General features: G+C 49.0%; 1 protein-coding gene across 4 annotated transcripts; it reads left to right on the top strand.

Annotated features, from left to right (window-relative positions):
- Positions 1-1,961: 1,961 nt before the first annotated feature.
- Positions 1,962-17,666, top strand: Slc25a44 (solute carrier family 25 member 44). 4 transcript variants are annotated; one of them, XM_052730780.1, is made up of 5 exons: positions 1,964-2,109; positions 2,174-2,362; positions 5,688-6,325; positions 12,036-12,163; positions 15,241-17,666. In XM_052730780.1, exons 2-5 carry the CDS (start codon positions 2,307-2,309, stop codon positions 15,430-15,432), a joined length of 1,014 nt encoding a protein of 337 aa, XP_052586740.1. In that variant the 5' UTR covers positions 1,964-2,109; positions 2,174-2,306; the 3' UTR covers positions 15,433-17,666. The 4 variants fall into 4 exon arrangements, with proteins under 4 accessions (XP_052586742.1, XP_052586740.1, XP_052586741.1 ...); XM_052730781.1 differs by lacking the exon at positions 2,174-2,362; XM_052730779.1 differs by having other exon boundaries at positions 1,964-2,362.
- The last annotated feature ends 18 nt before the right edge of the window (positions 17,667-17,684 follow it).

The following is a 17,684-nucleotide window of genomic DNA, read 5'->3' as shown; positions in this document are numbered from 1 at the left end:
CTTTCGGTTGTGATAAACATGACCAAAAGCAACTTGGGCCGGGCAGTGGTGGCGCACGCCTTTAATCCCAGCCCTTGGGAGGCAGAGGCAGGATCTCGGTGAGTTCTAGGACAGCCAGGACTACACAGAGAAACCTTGCTTCAAAAACCAAAACCGCCGGGTTGTAGTGGCGCACACCTTTAGTCCCAGCACTCAGGAGGCAGAGCCAGGCAAATCTCTGTGAGTTCAAGGCCAGCCTGGGCTACAGAGCGAGATCCAGGACAGGCACCAAAGCTACACAGAGAAACCCTGTCTCGAAACAAACAAACAAACAAACAAACAACAAAAAGATACAAACAAAAAACAACAACAACAAAAAGAAACAAACAAACAAAAAAACCAAAAGCGACTTGGGTAAGGGTTTATTTCTTTACTTTTCCTTTTTGGTTTATACTATGTAGTCCTGGAACTCACTATGTATACTAGGCTGGCTTTGAACTCATAGGGATCCTTCTGCCTTTGCCTACTAAGTGCTGGAACTAAAGGCATGTGCAAGCACACCCAACCAGGATTTTCTTAATCTTTTTTTCAGATATATTTATTTATTATATATACAGTGTTCTGCCTGCAGGCCAGAAGAGGGCACCAGATCTCATTACAGATGGTTGTGAGTCACCATGTGGTTGCTGGGAATTGAACTTAGTACCTCTAGACGAGCAGCCTCTGTGCTCTTGACCTCTGAGTCATCTCTCCAGCCCGGATTTTCTTCATCTTAAAAGTTATAGTTCACAATGAAGGGAACTCAAGGCAGGAACCAAGAGGCCAGAACTGAAGCAGAGACTGAGTTACTACATGGTGCCTTTCTCCTCAGGCTCACATTCAGCCTGCCCAAGGGTAGCACAACCCACTGTGGACTGCCTTTCCACATCAATCATTAACCAATAAAACGCCAACCTACTGGCTTACAGGCCAGTTCACTGAAAGCAATTACTCAGTTGCCATTCCCTCTTCCCAGATGAGTCTAGCCAGTGTCAGGCTGACAAAAGAATAAACAAAACAAAACAAAAACAAACAAAGAAACAAAAACCCACTAACCAGCATAGAATAAAAGTAACAACTTTTAAAAACCAACATATGGGGCTGGAGAGATGGCTCCGAGGTTAAGAACACTGGCTGTTCTTCCAGGGGTCCTGAGTTCAATTCCCAGCAACCACATGGTGGCTCACAACCATCTGTAATGAGATCTGGCGCCCTCTTCTGGCCTGCTGGGATAATACAAACAGAACACTGTATACATAATAAATAAATAAATCTTAAAAAAAAAAAAAACAAAAAACTACATATGGGTGAAACCACCCCCAGAGCTGGAGTCAGTTCCCTGTTTCTCCAGTTTGCGTTCCTATACCAATGCCCGCTGCACTTTGACCTCTACTGTTTGGGCCCCGAAAATGAGAATGGGTACGGAAAAATTAACGATTAGATTTCTTTCCTCTCTCTACTGAAAATCAAATTCTAAAAGGTGCCTCATTTTAACTGTATTGTCAAGAAGAGCTCCGGAAACCAGGCGTGGAGAAGCAGGTCTGTGATCGCAGCCCTTGGAAATCCGAGGCAGGGGGATTAACAAGTTGGAGGTCAGACAGGCTTTCATAGCAATACCTGTCCCAGAAAGAAAGGAAAATAAAAAAGAGAAGAAAAAAGAAACGAGAAGAAGGAAGAAAAAGTAAGGGAAAGGAAGAGAGAAAGAGAGGGAGCAGCTACTTCGGACTCTTGGTTTCTGTGTCAGCCAATTACGAAGGTCCCTAGCGGGACACGCATGCGCAACAGGCTTGAGGGTATATGAAGCTAAAGAAGGCGTGGCTACTTCCCTAATCCAAGATGGCCGAAGAGGCGCTCCTAGAGGGAGGCTCAAAGGCTGAGAATGCCATTGGTGGAATTATAGCTACTTCACAGTGGGCGGGAATGACAGCATCCCGGTTTCCGGTTCCGGCAGTACCAGGATCCCAGCCGAGATGGAGGAAGATGCGAACCGAGTCTGGCTGCTGCTGGGAATGGAGGGTAGTGCGCGGACTGCGTTCTAGAAGTTCAGGCCTGGATTTCTCAGACGCGGCCGAACCGCCGGGATCTGAGAAGGTAAGCGACAACGGTGCTTGGGTGCCTTGAGGGATCTGCGGTACCTAAGGACCGACTTGTTTAGGAGGCAGCGGATGTCTGCTTTGCGGGGCTTCATCGCCATGGGAAGCCGTCCTGCAGTTTTGGCTACGAAAGGCAAGTCCGGAGAGGCATCTCTTCCTGACATAGGAGCATGAGAGGCTGACGACTAGAGAAGCATGGCAAGGGGCATACCCAAGGACCCTGAGTTCGCCGTGCCAGAGCCGGACCGAAGGTGCATAAAGGAGGGTGTCACGTGGAGTATGTGGAGGGGATTGTCATGTGGTGTCTGTGATGAGGGATCACGTGGAAACCTATATTGAAGACCAAGGAAGACTGGGTGGGAATCTCACCGTGCCGGAGGGAGGAGGCTGTCTGGAAGTGGGAGGAGACATCGCCAGGACCTAGGGAAGGGCAATGAATAGTGAGCGGGACAGGTGTTCCAGGATAGTGCGTTCACGTTCAAGTGGGTGACAGCTCCCAGAATGCAGAGCCTGGTGCAGCAGAGAGGGCAGAAAGAAGGGAGGAAGCTGGTTAGTATTCGTTTCTGTCTAAGAACTGCAGCCCCCTGGGTGTCTGGTCAGGAGTTGATCAGCACAAAGTAACCTGATGTGGTGGGAGTGGTCGACAGAAAAGATTGGAATGGACCAATTGGTCATTATTGTGTGAGTCAGAGGGCTTCTAACCTAGTCCTAGGGATCTTGGACTCCAAGAATAGTTATAATTCTCATAAAACTGGCAATCTCTAGGAATTAATGCAGTGCTTCCCACACTTGGACGATACATGTAAACCACCTAGAGATGTCAGTGTTATTTCTTAATCAGCAGGTGTAAGACAAGGTATGGCCTGAAATCCCCTTCCCCCAGCAAGACAGAGTCGTGCTGTGTAACCCAGGCTGACTTTGAACTCCCGTTTCTCTTGCCTCAGCCCCCTTGGGCTGAAGTGACAAGCATGTGCTACCACACCTGGTTCTGCTCTTGTAATAGGCAACTCCAGGTAATGCCCATGCTGCTGATCTGTGGATCACTGTGGGTGTCGAGGACTTAGAGCATCACTGCTCAATAGAACTTAGTGCACGAAGAGAATACTTTACTGTGAACAAAATCCTTTCACAGTTAGTAGCTCCAAGGCCTAAGATCTGGCTCAGTTGGTAGAATGTTTGCATAACATGCAGGAAGCCCTAGGCTTGATCCCAGCGCCAAATAAACTGGACAAGAGTATGGTGGCACCCGTCTGTAATCCCAGCATTTAGGAAGTGGTAAAGACAGGAGGATTCAAGGCCAGCATGGGCCACGTGAGACCCATACAAAACAAACAGCAAAAACAGCAGCAACAGCAAAACCAAGTGAATAGTCTAGTTGTGAATTTTATGTATGTGAGCAGAGTGGAGGTGACAGATGAGCATACTGGTTTGTCTTTCATTTTATGTGGTAACTTGCAGTATAAAATGCTCCCGAATCTGGGTTAGCCATTGGGATGCACAGAAAGGACTTAATAATTCACAACGCTTTGTTTTGTTTTTAAAGCAGGGATTCTTGTAACCCTGGCTGGCTTTGGACTTGCTGTATAGTCAAGGATGACTATAGACTTGTCATCCTCTTCTGCCTCTGCCTCCCAGATGCTAGAGCTGTAGCCACCACACCTGGTTTTTTTTTAATGCCATGCTGGGGACTGAATTTAGGGCCTGGTACATGCTAGGCAGCCACTCGGTCAACTGAGCTACATCCCCAGCCCCATGCACAGTTATAAAGGGGCCAGAGAGTCCAGAATTGTCATCAAGTACACAAACAGGGGTTTGACAGAGGGCCACGAAGACGTTGGACTGGCGGAACCAGGAGAAAGGAAGGCTGAAGAATGTTTGTGTTCAGATTTCTGCAAAGAGGATTTTCCAGCAGATGAAACAGGAGAAACAGATATTTCAGCGGGACGTCTGGGAGTTAGGTGACAGTGAGCAAGCTGAGATCCTACTTTTAGGGGAGAAACTTCTCCTTTTCCAAGGGTGTAACGCCCTCTTAGCCTTCTAATATGGTGCTTTATTGACTGAGTCGTGACCTTTAGTGGCTCCTCCTGTTACCGACATTGGTGGAAATTACCTGCCTTGGGGAACTGTGGCTCCCTTCAGAGGAATTAGAGGGACTGACACATGTGAGAGATGAAGGCCAGAGGGGACATGGAGCAGTGGGGCCTGCCTTAGGATTGCTCATTAGAAATGCCTGCCCAGGCGGCCTTATCTTCATAGGTGAAGAAGGTGCCCATGAGAGCAGGTCTTGGAACAGAATCCTTCCTTGCTCTGCCCTTCTGCCCTGTACTGCATGCAGTTTGTGCATGCCCAGCAGGAGCCCCAGCGTGAGCCCTGCTGTTTATCTTCTGATGACCACATGCCTGCTCAGCCAATCAGCTCAGTCAGTCCACGAGAACACCGAGAAAGAGGAGGCAGCCCCAGCTCTCCCTGGAATAAAGCTGAGAACTGGCGGTCGGGAGACCATGCACACCACCTCCCATGGGAGGACTTAGTTTTGAGAAAACTGTGTTGAGCTCTTCAAGAACTCGCACGGCACTGGAGGCATAGTGGAGTCGAGATCTTGGCTTCTGTCTTGTCTCCTTGCTGCTGAGCAGCTGCGTGACTCGGGGCTGGTTACATTGGACCTGTTATACAGGCTTCAGTTTGCTCATTTTCCAGGGATGTTTTGTTGTTGTTTGTTGTTTGCACACCTAGGGTTGGCAGCCCAGATTCCAGCAGGTCCTGTCGCTTTCTACCCTGAAGGGAAACCAGCTCAGGTGGTTCTTTACTCTTTCTGGGGTTAGCTAATGGCCAAAGAGGACTCTGACCTTTGGCCTGTTCCTGACTTTTAGACTCCTTTCCCTGGAGAGTGGGGAGGTGGTTGGGGAATGCCGTGTAATGTGAAATCCTTGCCTGTGTTCTTCCCTACACTTTCTTCTAATATAGACTAGAGAAAAATATACATTATGGTGAGGGTAGGGCAGGGGTGGTCAGAGCAGCCAGTGTAGGGGGCAGAATTGAGGTAAGCAGGCAGCAAATGTTAGTAAGGTGACTCACACTGGAGATGAACAGGTGGGTGCTTCTTCAGAGGAACCAGGAGCCTCCTCTCTGTCACTTTGTGACATCCCATTAGCCATGTAGGCCTTGATTCCAGGTAGATGGATTGTCCACAGCATCCTAAGCATGCCCAGGCAAGTAAGACAGAGAGTGATCCGTGTTCAGGACTCTGATGCCAAGACCTTGGCAGAGACAAAATTCAGAATGGACAGTCCCTACAAGCTGAGTGGGGGCTGAGGTGAGGGTGGTCTAGCCTTGTCATGTGGTGAGGAATGATTTCTGGAGGAAGGACTCTGAGTTGGAAAGACTGGTCAGGACAGAAGTGCAGAGGGGCTGCCCTGGGTTGTGTATGGACAGAACCAGACTGTTTGAAGGGTAGGCCTTGCTGAGGCGAGGGTCCTAAGAGATACAGCCTGAGAAGGTGACTTTGAAGCCTAGGCAGGAGGGAAAAGAAATGGAGTTCTGATCTTCCTCACCTCCCCCTGCCTGCCCAAATCCCAGGTCTTCAGGCACAATGGAGGACAAGCGAAACATCCAGATCATCGAGTGGGAACACCTAGACAAGAAGAAGTTCTATGTGTTTGGTGTGGCAATGACCATGATGATCCGGGTTAGCATGTACCCATTCACCCTCATCCGTACTCGGCTGCAGGTTCAGAAGGGCAAGAGCCTCTACCACGGGACCTTTGATGCCTTCGTCAAGATCCTCCGAGCAGATGGAGTGACTGGCCTCTACCGAGGTTTTCTGGTCAACACCTTCACGCTCTTCTCTGGCCAGTGCTATGTCACCACCTATGAGCTGACCCGGAAGTTTGTAGCTGACTATAGTCAGAGTAACACAGTCAAGTCACTGGTGGCCGGGGGCTCTGCCTCCCTCGTGGCCCAGAGCATCACGGTGCCCATTGATGTTGTCTCCCAGCACCTGATGATGCAGCGCAAGGGTGAGAAAATGGGTCGCTTCCAAGTTCGTGGGAACCTGGAGGGACAAGGGGTAATTGCCTTTGGCCAAACTAAGGACATCATCAGACAAATCCTGCGGGCTGATGGGCTTCGAGGCTTCTACCGAGGCTACGTGGCCTCACTGCTAACATATATCCCAAACAGTGCTGTATGGTGGCCCTTTTATCACTTCTATGCAGGTAAGCAGGGCCTGGGCGGGGGGGGGGGGGGGGGGGGGGGGGGGGGGGGGGGGGGGGGGGGGGGGGGGGGGGGGGCTCTTACTGATGGGGCAGGGATATTGTTGTTTCTGCGTGTTTTTAAAGTGGAGATGAGTATAGAGAGGGGGTCACATTAGCCCCACTGAGTGCTGGGGTCACAGGTGCATGCTGGCAAGCCCAGCTGAACCCTAGTTTCCCTAGCTCTGTTTCTTCTACTTCCCACAGTATTTCATCTAGACTGTGGTAAAACGAACCCTGTACTGTTACCCTGACCCTTTGGGAGTACATTCTGGTAATCAATGTTTGTTCTGTTTTTGGGAGACAGGGTCTCCCTGCTTAACCTAGACTGGCTTTGAACTCACTCTCCACAAGTGCTCATAAGGATTACCTCAGCAGGCACTTAGGAAAGCTGGGCACGTAGCTCAGTTGAGGAGAGAGCTTGGCTAGCGTGCACGGGTCCCGAGGTTTAATCCCGAGCACTGTAGAAAAGCAAGTTCCAGGACGGTGTTTTCTCTGGAGTCTGCCTCTGGCCTTTGGCCTCACTTGATCTTATGAATACTTAGAGTTATGTTTCCCTGTATGCTCACGTTCTGTAGCATTGTCAGCCAAAGCTGTCCAGAGGTCTCAGCCGACATTCTAACTGTGGGGCTCTGGGCACTGAAGGCCCTGGCTGTAGTCCGAGGGACTGAGCACGAGGCTTCGTGCACCCTGCCACGTAAGTAGCTGCTTGGCCAGTGAACAGCATCACTGGCTCCTTAAAACTTAGATACTGATTGTTTTTAAAATAGGGTCTTATTCTACAGCCCATGCTAGCCTGAAACACCGTGTGTGGCTCAGGCTGACCTTGAACTCTCAGGAGTTTTATTGCTTCAATCTCTAAAGTACTAGGGTACAGGAGGGGATGCCCAGCTTACGTTTTATTGTTTGGTGAGGTCCTGCCTTTGTCTCCTCTGCTGCTGGAATTACAGGCTTACACCACCACACTTAGCTAATTTTGTCTTTGTTCTTGAAGTTTGTGTGTGCTGTTTTTGTTTTTGTTTTGTTTTTTTGATTGGGACTCATGTACCTCAGGCTGGCCTTAAACTACTGATCCTGCCGCCTCTACCCACCTAGTGCTTTTTTATTTGAATCAGGGTCTCATATTATCCAAGCTGGCCTTAAACTTGCTCTGCAGACAAGAATGACTTCAAACCTCCACCTTCCATCCACACTCTGGGATGACAGGCACGTGTCACCAGGCCCAGCTTGTTTTTGACACAGGGTCTCAACCATGTATCCCACGATGGCCTCCAACTCATTATGTACTTAAAGATGACCTTGTTTTCTTTTTCTTTCTGAGATAAGGCCTCGTTTTATAGCCCTAGCTTGCCCGATAGATATGTAGGCCAGGCTGCTTGACCTTGAATTTCAAATCCTCCTCCCTCTCCCTCCTGGGTGCTGGGATTAAAGGCTTGAAGCACGTGTGGTTTATGCAGTGCCAGGATCAGAGCTGATGTTTCATCTCTGCTAGGGAAGCTCTACCAGCTGAGCCACACACTCTCCCCTCTTCATACTTTTTGTTTTGTTTGTTTTTTGAGACAGGGTTTCTCTGTGTAGTTTTGGTGCGTGTCCTGGTACTCGCTCTGTAGACCAGGCTGGCCTCGAACTCACAGAGATCTGCCTGGCTCTGCCTCCCGAGTGCTGGGATTAAAGATGTGTGCCACCACACCCAGCGAGAACTTCTTTACCCTGTTGGAAAGAGGGCTGTCTCTGTTTTCTGTTTTAGCTCCTTTAGTCCCTGACACTTGAGTTGGCAGTTATTTTACCCCCAACTTCTAGCTCCTTAATTAGAATCTGAAGATCCATGACAATATTTCTCTGTTTTTATTTGTTTGTTTTATTTTTGAGATGAGGTCTCTCTATGTAGACCCCCAGGAACTTGCTATGTAGAGTCTCCCAGGTGCTGGGATTAAAGGTGTGCACCACATGTGTGGCTCTTCTTTCTCTGCACGGGTCTAGTGTTCATCATAATGCCTGGCATTTTTCAAACATTAAATAAATATTCATTTATTACTGGGGGCCAAAGTCACTTAGCCAGAAGATAGTTAAACAGAGTCAGCCTGGACTTATTCTGTCTGTAGATTAGGGTGCTCGGTAAACATTTGTTGAACGAATAATGAAGAGGGAAGAAAGACATGGACCCTGTCCTGCCCTTTAACACTCTCCATCCTCTCTGTGAGCTCCAGGAAAGTGCCATGTGTACAGGACTAGAGTTGGAATCTGGATCCTGTGCAGCGTGCATGCCTGGGCCCATGCATACAGGCCCCGGAGGCAGGAAGTGCGGGTCCCAATGCCATGCAACTTGCATGCCTGGGCCCGTGCATACAGGCCCTGGAGGCAGGCAGTGCGGATCTCAGTGCTACAGTCTAATGATTACAAAATGCCTTCTTCAGGAGAGAAAGGGCATCCGGGAGGCAGACTCCAGATCACCCTGTTTCTGTTGGCATGCTTGACTTTGGGGAGAAACACAGTTAGGAACTGGGGAAGAGGTGGCTCTGCCAGGCTTACGGAATTCTGCCATGTGGACTGAGACTGGAGCTGTGGCTTTGGCTCTGCCAACCCTGCCCCTCCTCCCTCTCCTCTAGTCTTTACCTCGCTAGCCACAAACTGCCAGCACCAAGCACCTGAGAAAGACTTCCTAAGGACTGGTGACTGGCCATAGAAGAGAAACCCTTGGGAGGAAATCTTTGAGATTATTAGTCTATGACCTCCTGTTTTAGCATAAAAGCCTGAATTCTAGAATCCTCAGGGCCCTTGGTTACTCACCTGAATCTCACTCACTGCTCCTTCCGATGTTCGGCTCCGATCCCAGTCTTGCTGCCCCTGCGCCCCTCAGGCATGCCGCTGCCTTGGTCTTGGAGAGCTGTTGTCCTCCGAGAGCTCTTGGCCCCAGGCACATGCGGCTTAGATCCCACCGCCAGGTGGTCTCTGGTGCTGTGTCTCAGTCACAGCTTGCTTCCGTCGGCATCCCCTGCCGTCCTCTGCCACTTGATTTGAGCTGTAGTCTGCACCTTCTGCAGGGCTTTGGGTTTTCCCTTTTACTTGTTTGTTGTCCCTTCTTTCCTACTAGAATGTGTACTTCCTGAGGGCCAGAATCTGAGGACCCAGGGCGGTCAACCCATGGTACTCACTGAATCTTTGTTGACTAAGTAAATGAACTCTCTTTTACCTTAAAAGAGAGAAAGGCAGAGAATTTATTTGCAGGCATACTTCCCAGTGGCACTATGAGAAAATAGGCCTTGGTGTTCTTGTTCTTGTTCTGGGAGACATGGTTGGCCTCATAAAAATTATAAGCATGCATCACTATGCCTGGCTTTTTTATTTTTTATTTTTATTTTTAAATAGATTCTGGGTCAGAGAGATGGCTCAGTGGTTGAGAGCACTGGCTGCTCTTCCAGAGGACCCGGGGTTCAATTCCCAGCACCCACATGGTGGCTCACAACTGTCTGTAACTCCAGTTCCTGGCCTTCTGACACCCTCACACAGACATACATGCAAGTGAAACACCAACGAACACAAAATAAAAATAAATTATTAAAAAAAAAAATTTTAGATAGACTCTCGTGTAGCCTTGAACTTCTGATCCTGTGTCTACTTCCAGGGTACTGGAATTAGCTATATGCCACCATGCCTGGTTTTATGTGCTGGGGATCAAACCCAGAGCTCCGTGCATGCTAGACTCCATGCATCCTAGGCTCCATGCATGTTAGGCTCCATGCATCCTAGGCTCCATGCATGCTAGGCTCTGTACATGCTAGGCTCCATGCATCCTAGGCTCCATGCATGCTAGGCTCTGTACATGCTGGGCTCCATGCATGCTAGGCTCCATGCATGCTAGGCTCCATGCATGTTAGGCTCCATGCATGCTAGGCTCCATGCATGCTAGGCTCTGTACATGCTAGGCTCTGTACATCCTAGGCTCCATGCATGCTAGGCTCTGTACATGATAGGCTCCATGCATCCTAGGCTCCATGCATGCTAGGCTCTGTACATGATAGGCTCCATGCGTGCTAGGCTCCATGCATGCTAGGCTCTGTACATCCTAGGCTTCATGCATGCTAGGCTCCATGCATCCTAGGCTCTGTACATTCTAGGCTCCATGTATACTAGGCTCTGTACATGCTAGGCTCCGTGCATGCTAGGCTCTGTACATGCTAGGCTCCATGAATGTTAGGCTCTGTATATCCTAGGCTCCATGCATGCTAGGAGAGCACTCTGCTAATTGAACCCCTTTTGATTTTCTTGAGACAGAGTCTCGTGTAATCTGAGTTGACCTGGAACTCGCTCTGTAGTTGAAGATGACCTTAGACGCCCCCCCCCCCCCCCCCAGCCCTCCGGCCTTTGTCTTTTAAGTGCATCACCATGCCTGGCTGCAGCTTTTGTTTGTTTGGTTTGGTTTTTTGAGACCGTTTCTCTGTGCAGCCCTGGATGTCCTGAAACTGGCCTTGAACTCAGGGATCTGCCAGTCTCTGCCTCCCAAGTGCTGGGATTAAAGACATGCTCCATCACGCCTGGCCATTTTTCTTTCTTGGAATAAGCTGGTCCTCACTGTAGGGTAAGACTTCCTATTTTAATATTAATTGTTTATATTTGTAAAAATATTTACATAAAATTTCCAAATGAATTTTGAAGGGCTAAGAATGTGGCTGAATGGGTAGAGTGCTTGCCTGGCATGCTTGAAGTCCTGGGAGCCATCTCCGGCACCGTGTAGACCAGCTGTGGTGCCACCTGTCTATAATCCCAGTACTTGGAGGTGACGACAGGAGGGTCAGAGGTCATCCTCACCCTCATACTGAGTTCCAGGCCAGCCTGGGTCCATGATACCTTGTCTTCCCCCAACCCCCTAAGGGTGAAGAACTTTGAAAGGAAAAGGTTTGCAGTATGTAATGCCAGTCACCCAGTCCCTTCCATAGAGACCACTGGGTATCAGTGTCACATTTTTTTAATAGTTTGAGACAAGGCCTCACACTGAAGCTCGAGCTGGCCTGGGATTTACTCTGCAGCCCATGTGGTAACAAACCCATAGCAATCCTGCCTCAGTCTCCTGGGTGCTAAGATTACAGGCTGGAGCTACCATGCCCTGCCTGGCTGATCATGTGGTTTTAAGTGTTACCTACTAGAATGCTACATAAGGAAACGTGCAGTATGTGCTTTTGTTTTTACACCAGAAATGATTTTCTGTCTATCAGATGAAAGGAGTCACCAAGTAAAGAGGGTTTTTTTGTTTGTTTTGTTTTTTTAAAGATTTATTTATTATGTATACAGTTTTCTGTCTGCATGCTGAAAGAGGGTATCAAATCTCATTACAGACGGTTGTGAGCCACCGTGTGTTTGCTGGGAATTGAACTCAGGACCTCTGCAAGAACAGCCATTGCTCTTAACCTCTGAGCCATCTCTCCAGCCCTGCAAAGAGTTTTTTAAATCCCTTTCTAAGTCTTGTCCTTTTAAAATGGATGATATGTCCAGAATGGCATCTGGAAAGCTCCAGAGATATACACGATGAATTTTTGGTGGATACAGGTAGATGCAGAGACGCAAAAGAGATAGGTCCAAGATGGCAGAGGGCTGAGGGCTTGTCTTGGCTGTAAAGGCATTGTGAGGGCGGGTGGATGGTACCTTGTATCTTGAGGCGTTGTCTCTCCCTGGATTCCAGAGCGACTGTCGTACCTGTGTCCTCAGGAGTGCCCCCACATTGTCTTCCAAGCCATCTCTGGGCCCCTGGCTGCGGCCACTGCCTCCATCCTCACCAACCCCATGGATGTCATCCGAACCCGTGTGCAGGTAACACTGGCCTCCTCCCCAGTCACCTCTCCACCCTGACTCGGAGATTAGAAGCAAGAGCTGTAGGCCTCCAATTTCCCTTTGACCTCAGTGTGCCATGACCCTGATGTCTAGTCAGCCTTATGGCCATTCAAGTCCCTTCTTGTGCTTATCTTTGCAGATATCAGCTGAGCACTTAAAAGTGTCCAGATTGTTTTCCTTACCCTGTCTGCACCTTGTATGTCTCTACCCATTACCTGCCCGGCCTCTGGGAATTCTTTCTTTCTTCTAGCCGTCAGTTGAAATCTGTTCCATACTCTATTAGCCTAGGCCCTAAGCCACCCTCCTTGCAGACTGTGGTGATTAGAATTATTGTTTCATATTAACTTCCAAAGTCTCTGATTTTTTTTCCACTAGGCTCTGAATTCCCAGAGAATGAGAAACTAAAATCAAACGTGATCTGGGAGGAGGGAGGAGGAGGCAAGACCCTTGAGAAAAATGGAAAGAGAGACAAAAATGTCCCTCTTCCATTCAAGATTACTACATTTATTTATTGTGTGTGCATGCATGTGTACACGAGATTGACATGGAATGAGCAGAAGCTAGAAGAAAACTTGTGTGAGTGGGCGAGTCCTTTACTTGCATTCTGTGGCCCTGGGAATCAAACTCAGGTCCTCAGGCCTGGCAGCAGGAGCCTTTACCCACTGAGCATCTTGCTGGTCCTTTTTTTTTTTTCCACCCTTAAAGACAGGTTCTGGTGTATCCCAGGCTGGATTTGAGCTCTATAACTAGCGCCGATGACGGCCTTGAACTCCTGACCTTCCTCTACCTCTAGAGTACTGGGTTAGAGGGGTCCTGTCATGCCTGCTTTAGAAGTGCTGGTCTTGCTGAGCAAGTCCTGAGCCAGCTGAGCTCCCCAGCTCCTTCTGGTTTGGTTTTTGAGACAGGGTGTCATGGAGTCCAGTCTGACCTCATAGTTGTTGTAGCTGATGCTGCCCTTGAATTCCTGATCTTCTAAGTGCTGAGATTACAGGAAGGTGCCTCCATATTTGGCCTTCTGTTGATTTTGAGACAAAGTCTTAGAGTTCAGCAAGGCTGCCTTCAAACTCACTCTGTAGCTTAGGATGACCTTGAACTCTTGATTTTCTTGCCTCCACCCTCCAAGTACTGGGATTAAAGGTGCATGCCACTATGCCAGCTGTGAAACTCCTGGGGGTTTTTGTTTGCTTGCTTGTTTCGTTTTTTGGTGGGTGTGCACATACACACTATAATGTACGTGTAGCAGTCTGAGGTTAACCTGCAGTAGTTGGTTCCTCTTTCTTTTTTTTTTTTTTTTGGTTTTTCGAGACAGGGTTTCTCTGTGTAGCTTTGCGCCTTTCCTGGATCTCGCGCTGTAGCCCAGGCTGGCCTCGAACTCACAGAGATCCGCCTGCCTCTGCCTCCCGAGTGCTGGGATTAAAGGCGTGCGCCACCACCGCCCGGCTTGGTTCCTCTTTCTGCCATGTGGGTTCCAGGGGATTGAACTCATGTCACCAGGCTTGATGGTAAGCAGTGAGCCATGTTGCTGGCCTGAGACTGTTTTTAAATAGCTTTCACAGGTTGTACTGTGTAGACTCATTCAAAACACTGACAACTCGTGGTGCTGCCCAGAAATTGTAATCCCTGTCTAAAGTCAGCTCTGAAGACAAGTAGCTAGCACCAAGAAATAGGATCTGAATATGAATCATGATATGCAGAGGGTAAGTCTTGCTGTATCAAGTCTTCGGTGTAAAGCAAGGGGGCTTTTAATGTGTTACTAGGGTAATTTAGAAAGGTGGAGAATCAAGAAAAGATACATTCGAGAAGGATCACTGGGATGTGGTGAGGATAGGAAGGAAGAAAAGGAACCTTAACAGTTTGGGGCAAAGTATTTTTGTGTCACTAGTGTGTCCAAAGAGGGGCAACAGATATAGGGATTTTTTGTCCCTAGGAAAGAGTGCTTCTTCCACCATTTGAAAATAAATACATTGGCATTTGCCTGGGATGCAGTTGCATCATCCGGTGTCTTTATCATGGAGAACCAAGGCTGGCCCCATTTGTCCCTTAATGTTGCCAGGCATTTTAGGAGGCAGTCCGAGGGAAAAGACAGTTCTCTGCTCTGTGGGCTTCTAGGCCAGAGTCTAGGGCCAAGCTGAAAATGCCTTTGACACGGCTGACGGAGCTTGTGGAAGCAAAGTGATGAGATGAGATGCTAGAGGAGACAAAGGTGTGGAGGAGATGCTGAGGAAGGCAGGGTAGAGTAGGGAGCCATGGCAAACAGGGCTGGGATCACCTTGAGAAGATGCACTGGACAGGGAGGGTATGAATAAGGAGTCTGTCTTGCGTTGACAGAAGTGATCTGACCTGGGCTCTATAGCTGTGATTTGGGAGTAGGGGGAAGGAGATAGAACTGTTGAGAAAAGGGGGCAAATATCCATGTCCTGGCTACTGGCTGTGTGACCAACACTGAACAGAGTGGAGGCTTCTAGCTCTGAAACTGGGAGGGATTGAGATGACCAGAGCCTGCCATGGATGGGTAGAGCTGCCTGAGGGCCTTACTAGGGATTGAAAGCAGCCTCCTGAGACAGAGAAGTACCTAATCCAAAGACTCACAGCTGGATAGCTTGCCTGAGAAGGGAAAGCTGGTACTTAGTGAGCATGCTCTTACCAGACAGCGCTATTGGCAGTCTGTTGTTTGAGAAAGGTTTCATCATAGAGCTCTAACTGGCCTGGAACTCACTGGATAGTCCAGGTTGGTCTCAAGTTTACAGAGGTCTGCCTGCCTCTGCCTCCTCAGTGCTGGGATTAAAGATGTGTGCCACCATGCCTGGCTCTGTTGTTGGCATTTGTAAGTATTATTTTCTTCTTGCTTGTAACAGCCTCGTGACACAGGGACTATTATCACCATTTTCTATTTGAGGAAACTGGGGTAGGAAGGGTTAAGTAAACTCAGGTAGTCTGTCGCCAGAGCTTAGAGGAAGTCACTGTGCTGTCCCCACTTGAGCCTGAAACACTGTGGGTGAGCAGAGCAGATGTGACCGAAGACAGTTGGTAGCGCCTCACTGTGGTGACTTTTCCAGGTTGAAGGCAAGAGCTCCATCATCCTGACCTTCAGACAGCTGATGGCAGAAGAGGGGCCCTGGGGCCTCATGAAGGGCCTCTCCGCCCGAATCATCTCGGCGACACCCTCCACCATCGTCATTGTGGTGGGCTACGAGAGCCTCAAGAAGCTCAGCCTCCGACCAGAGCTGGTGGACTCAAGACACTGGTAGCCAGTGGGGGACAGAGAGCCTACAGTTTCCCACATTCTTCTGGGCCAGGGTAGAGCAGGGAGGAGAGTACCCTTGTGAATGCCACCACCACACACCCGTCCTGCTCCCAGCCAGGTGGCCTATCTGGGACAAGAGAAGAAACTTCGGATTGCTCTTGCTGAAGAGGGTTCTGTGCCTGGCTTCCCTGTTCCCAGTCCATTTTATTTCTCCTGCAGATCTGGGCCCCTCACTAGGTCCTGTTACTTAGTCACGGCCTGAAGGTCAACCTCCACGGGACCTGTTAGCCCCCTCACTGGTGCCCCCTTTCTCTGTGGCCATCCCTCAGGCCTGGAGAAGAGCTGCTGGAGAGTTTGTTTGTCCCCTGCTTTTTCCGCTTGAGTCTTTAAGCCAAGGCTCTAAGCACCTGCCCCAGGATATATTTTTTTATGCTTGCTTATTTTAAGTTTGGGACTGAGTTTGTCCGCTGGACTACTCTGCTTTGCCCTGCCTTTTGGGGGACAAAGGGAGCAGCAAACACTCTGCAGGTAGTTACTAGGAGGAACGCCACGGCTTTACTTGGTGTCCATAGCTGGACATCTGTGAACCAGGCAACTAACCCTGACAGCATCAGGCCTGCTATTGGAACCCACTCCTTGAAGAAGTGGAAAAACTGTGGACATCGATCCCAATTCTTTTATCCCTTCCCTGTCCCTTCAGGTCTGGGAACCTGAAGACAAGAATGGACTGTGGCCTCCAATGGCCCAGGAGGGCTACAGTGGAGGGCACAGTTCTAAGCGGATCAGACTTCCTGGAAGACACTGGACTTGGACCGTTGCCCTGAAGTCAGGTTGAGAGAGCCACTGGCTTGGAAAGTAATGAGAGGGTGTGTGTTCCTCACTGTTCTCTCCTCAGGCCAGCTGAGCCAAGCCCAGGAGGCAAGCAGTGGAGGTTCTGAGCCCCAGGCAGTGATGTCACACACATACCTGTCACTCAGATGAACAACAGGGGCCTCACAATGGGACTCTGGAATATGAACTGTCCCTTGTTTTTTCTTGTCTGTGGTTGTGAAGTGTCATCTCAGTCATGGTACCCTGTGCTGGCAACAGAAAAAAAGAACAGTCAGAAAGGCACCCAAGGCCAGGCCCACTGCAGTTACCAGCCTCATACTGCCCAACATCGGTGAAGCTCCTTCAGGAGCTGCCTCTCTGCCTCCAAGCCTGTGCTGGAGGCAGAGAGGCACAGCATGTGGAATGGGAAGATGATGGCCTGGGTGATGCTTTCAACCTTTTCTAGTGGCCTCATGCCTTGGGAAATGCCATGGTGCCAATTTGGAAGGTGCTAGCTAAACTGAAGCCTTCATGGGTTCTCACTGCTGCTCCACGTTTCTTCCGGGGTATTACGTGTCCTCTGACCCGCCTCCCTCTGTACTAACTCTTCTACTCATGGTAGTCTGTATTTGTTTCCCTTTGGAACCCTTTACTTTTGTCTCAGCATATTAGTTGTTTTGAGACAGGCTGGGTTTGATTCACTCTGTAGCAGAGGATGCCCTTGAACTCCTGATCCTCCTCCACCTCCTGAGTTCTGGCTTTGCAATATGCTGCCAGGCCCCCACTTCCTGCACTTTATTGAGAGAGCCCTCCAGTTTTTGTCCATAATCATCTGAAGGGTGGAGCCCACAGATCACTTTGAATCTTTCTGCTCCTCACCTCTACATTAAGAACTGTCAATATAAGGGAAGCAAGGACACCCCCAAGGAAAACTATCATGACTTTTTGCTCCGTATTGTCTTTCCTCTTTGGTCCTTCCTTACTGGGGACAGAGTGTGGACAGCACAAGAGGTTCTTGCTTCTCCTGCCTTAGGTGATTTCTTCCTCCTGACTACATTTTCTTGTGTGGTGTATACATCTCTCCCTCTCCGGTCGCTTCTCTTTTCTTCTTTCCGCTTATTTGAAAGAAATAATACATGTAAAGGTAAAGGCACCTCCCCCATCCCGACCCCTACTTTCCCCCAACGTCAGGGACTAGGATGGGCCAGCGGGCGCCCGTTTTTTCCAAAACTGGAGAGCAGAAATTTTATCCCTTTGGTCCGTAACCTAATTTAGAAAACTAGAAAAGACAGGAAAAACTGGAGGGACATTGGGAAGAAAAACTTAAGCATTTGATAAAAATGGACTCTTGAGGATATTAGCTGCGAATATTCACTGTTGCACTGTACGAAATCTTTGAAAATGTAATTAAAAGTTTTTTATTGAGCCCCTAAACTTCAGCTTGAG

The sequence above is a fragment of the Peromyscus californicus genome, unplaced genomic scaffold, assembly GCF_007827085.1.
Source record: "Peromyscus californicus insignis strain IS unplaced genomic scaffold, ASM782708v3 Scaffold_9__1_contigs__length_137607984, whole genome shotgun sequence".
NCBI lineage: Eukaryota > Metazoa > Chordata > Mammalia > Rodentia > Cricetidae > Peromyscus > Peromyscus californicus.
Note: the sequence above shows the minus strand (reverse complement) of the source record. Positions and strands in the feature narration are given on the sequence as shown.

Bases quoted from the DNA above. Each gene is read 5' to 3' on its own strand.
- Slc25a44 (XM_052730780.1), top strand. From the start codon at position 2,307: ATGGCAAGGGGCATACCCAAGGACCCTGAGTTCGCCGTGCCAGAGCCG. The intron at 2,363-5,687 runs GTGCATAAAGGA...CCCAAATCCCAG, and splicing joins GTGCCAGAGCCGGACCGAAG to GTCTTCAGGCACAATGGAGG. The intron at 6,326-12,035 runs GTAAGCAGGGCC...CCTGGATTCCAG, and splicing joins CTTTTATCACTTCTATGCAG to AGCGACTGTCGTACCTGTGT.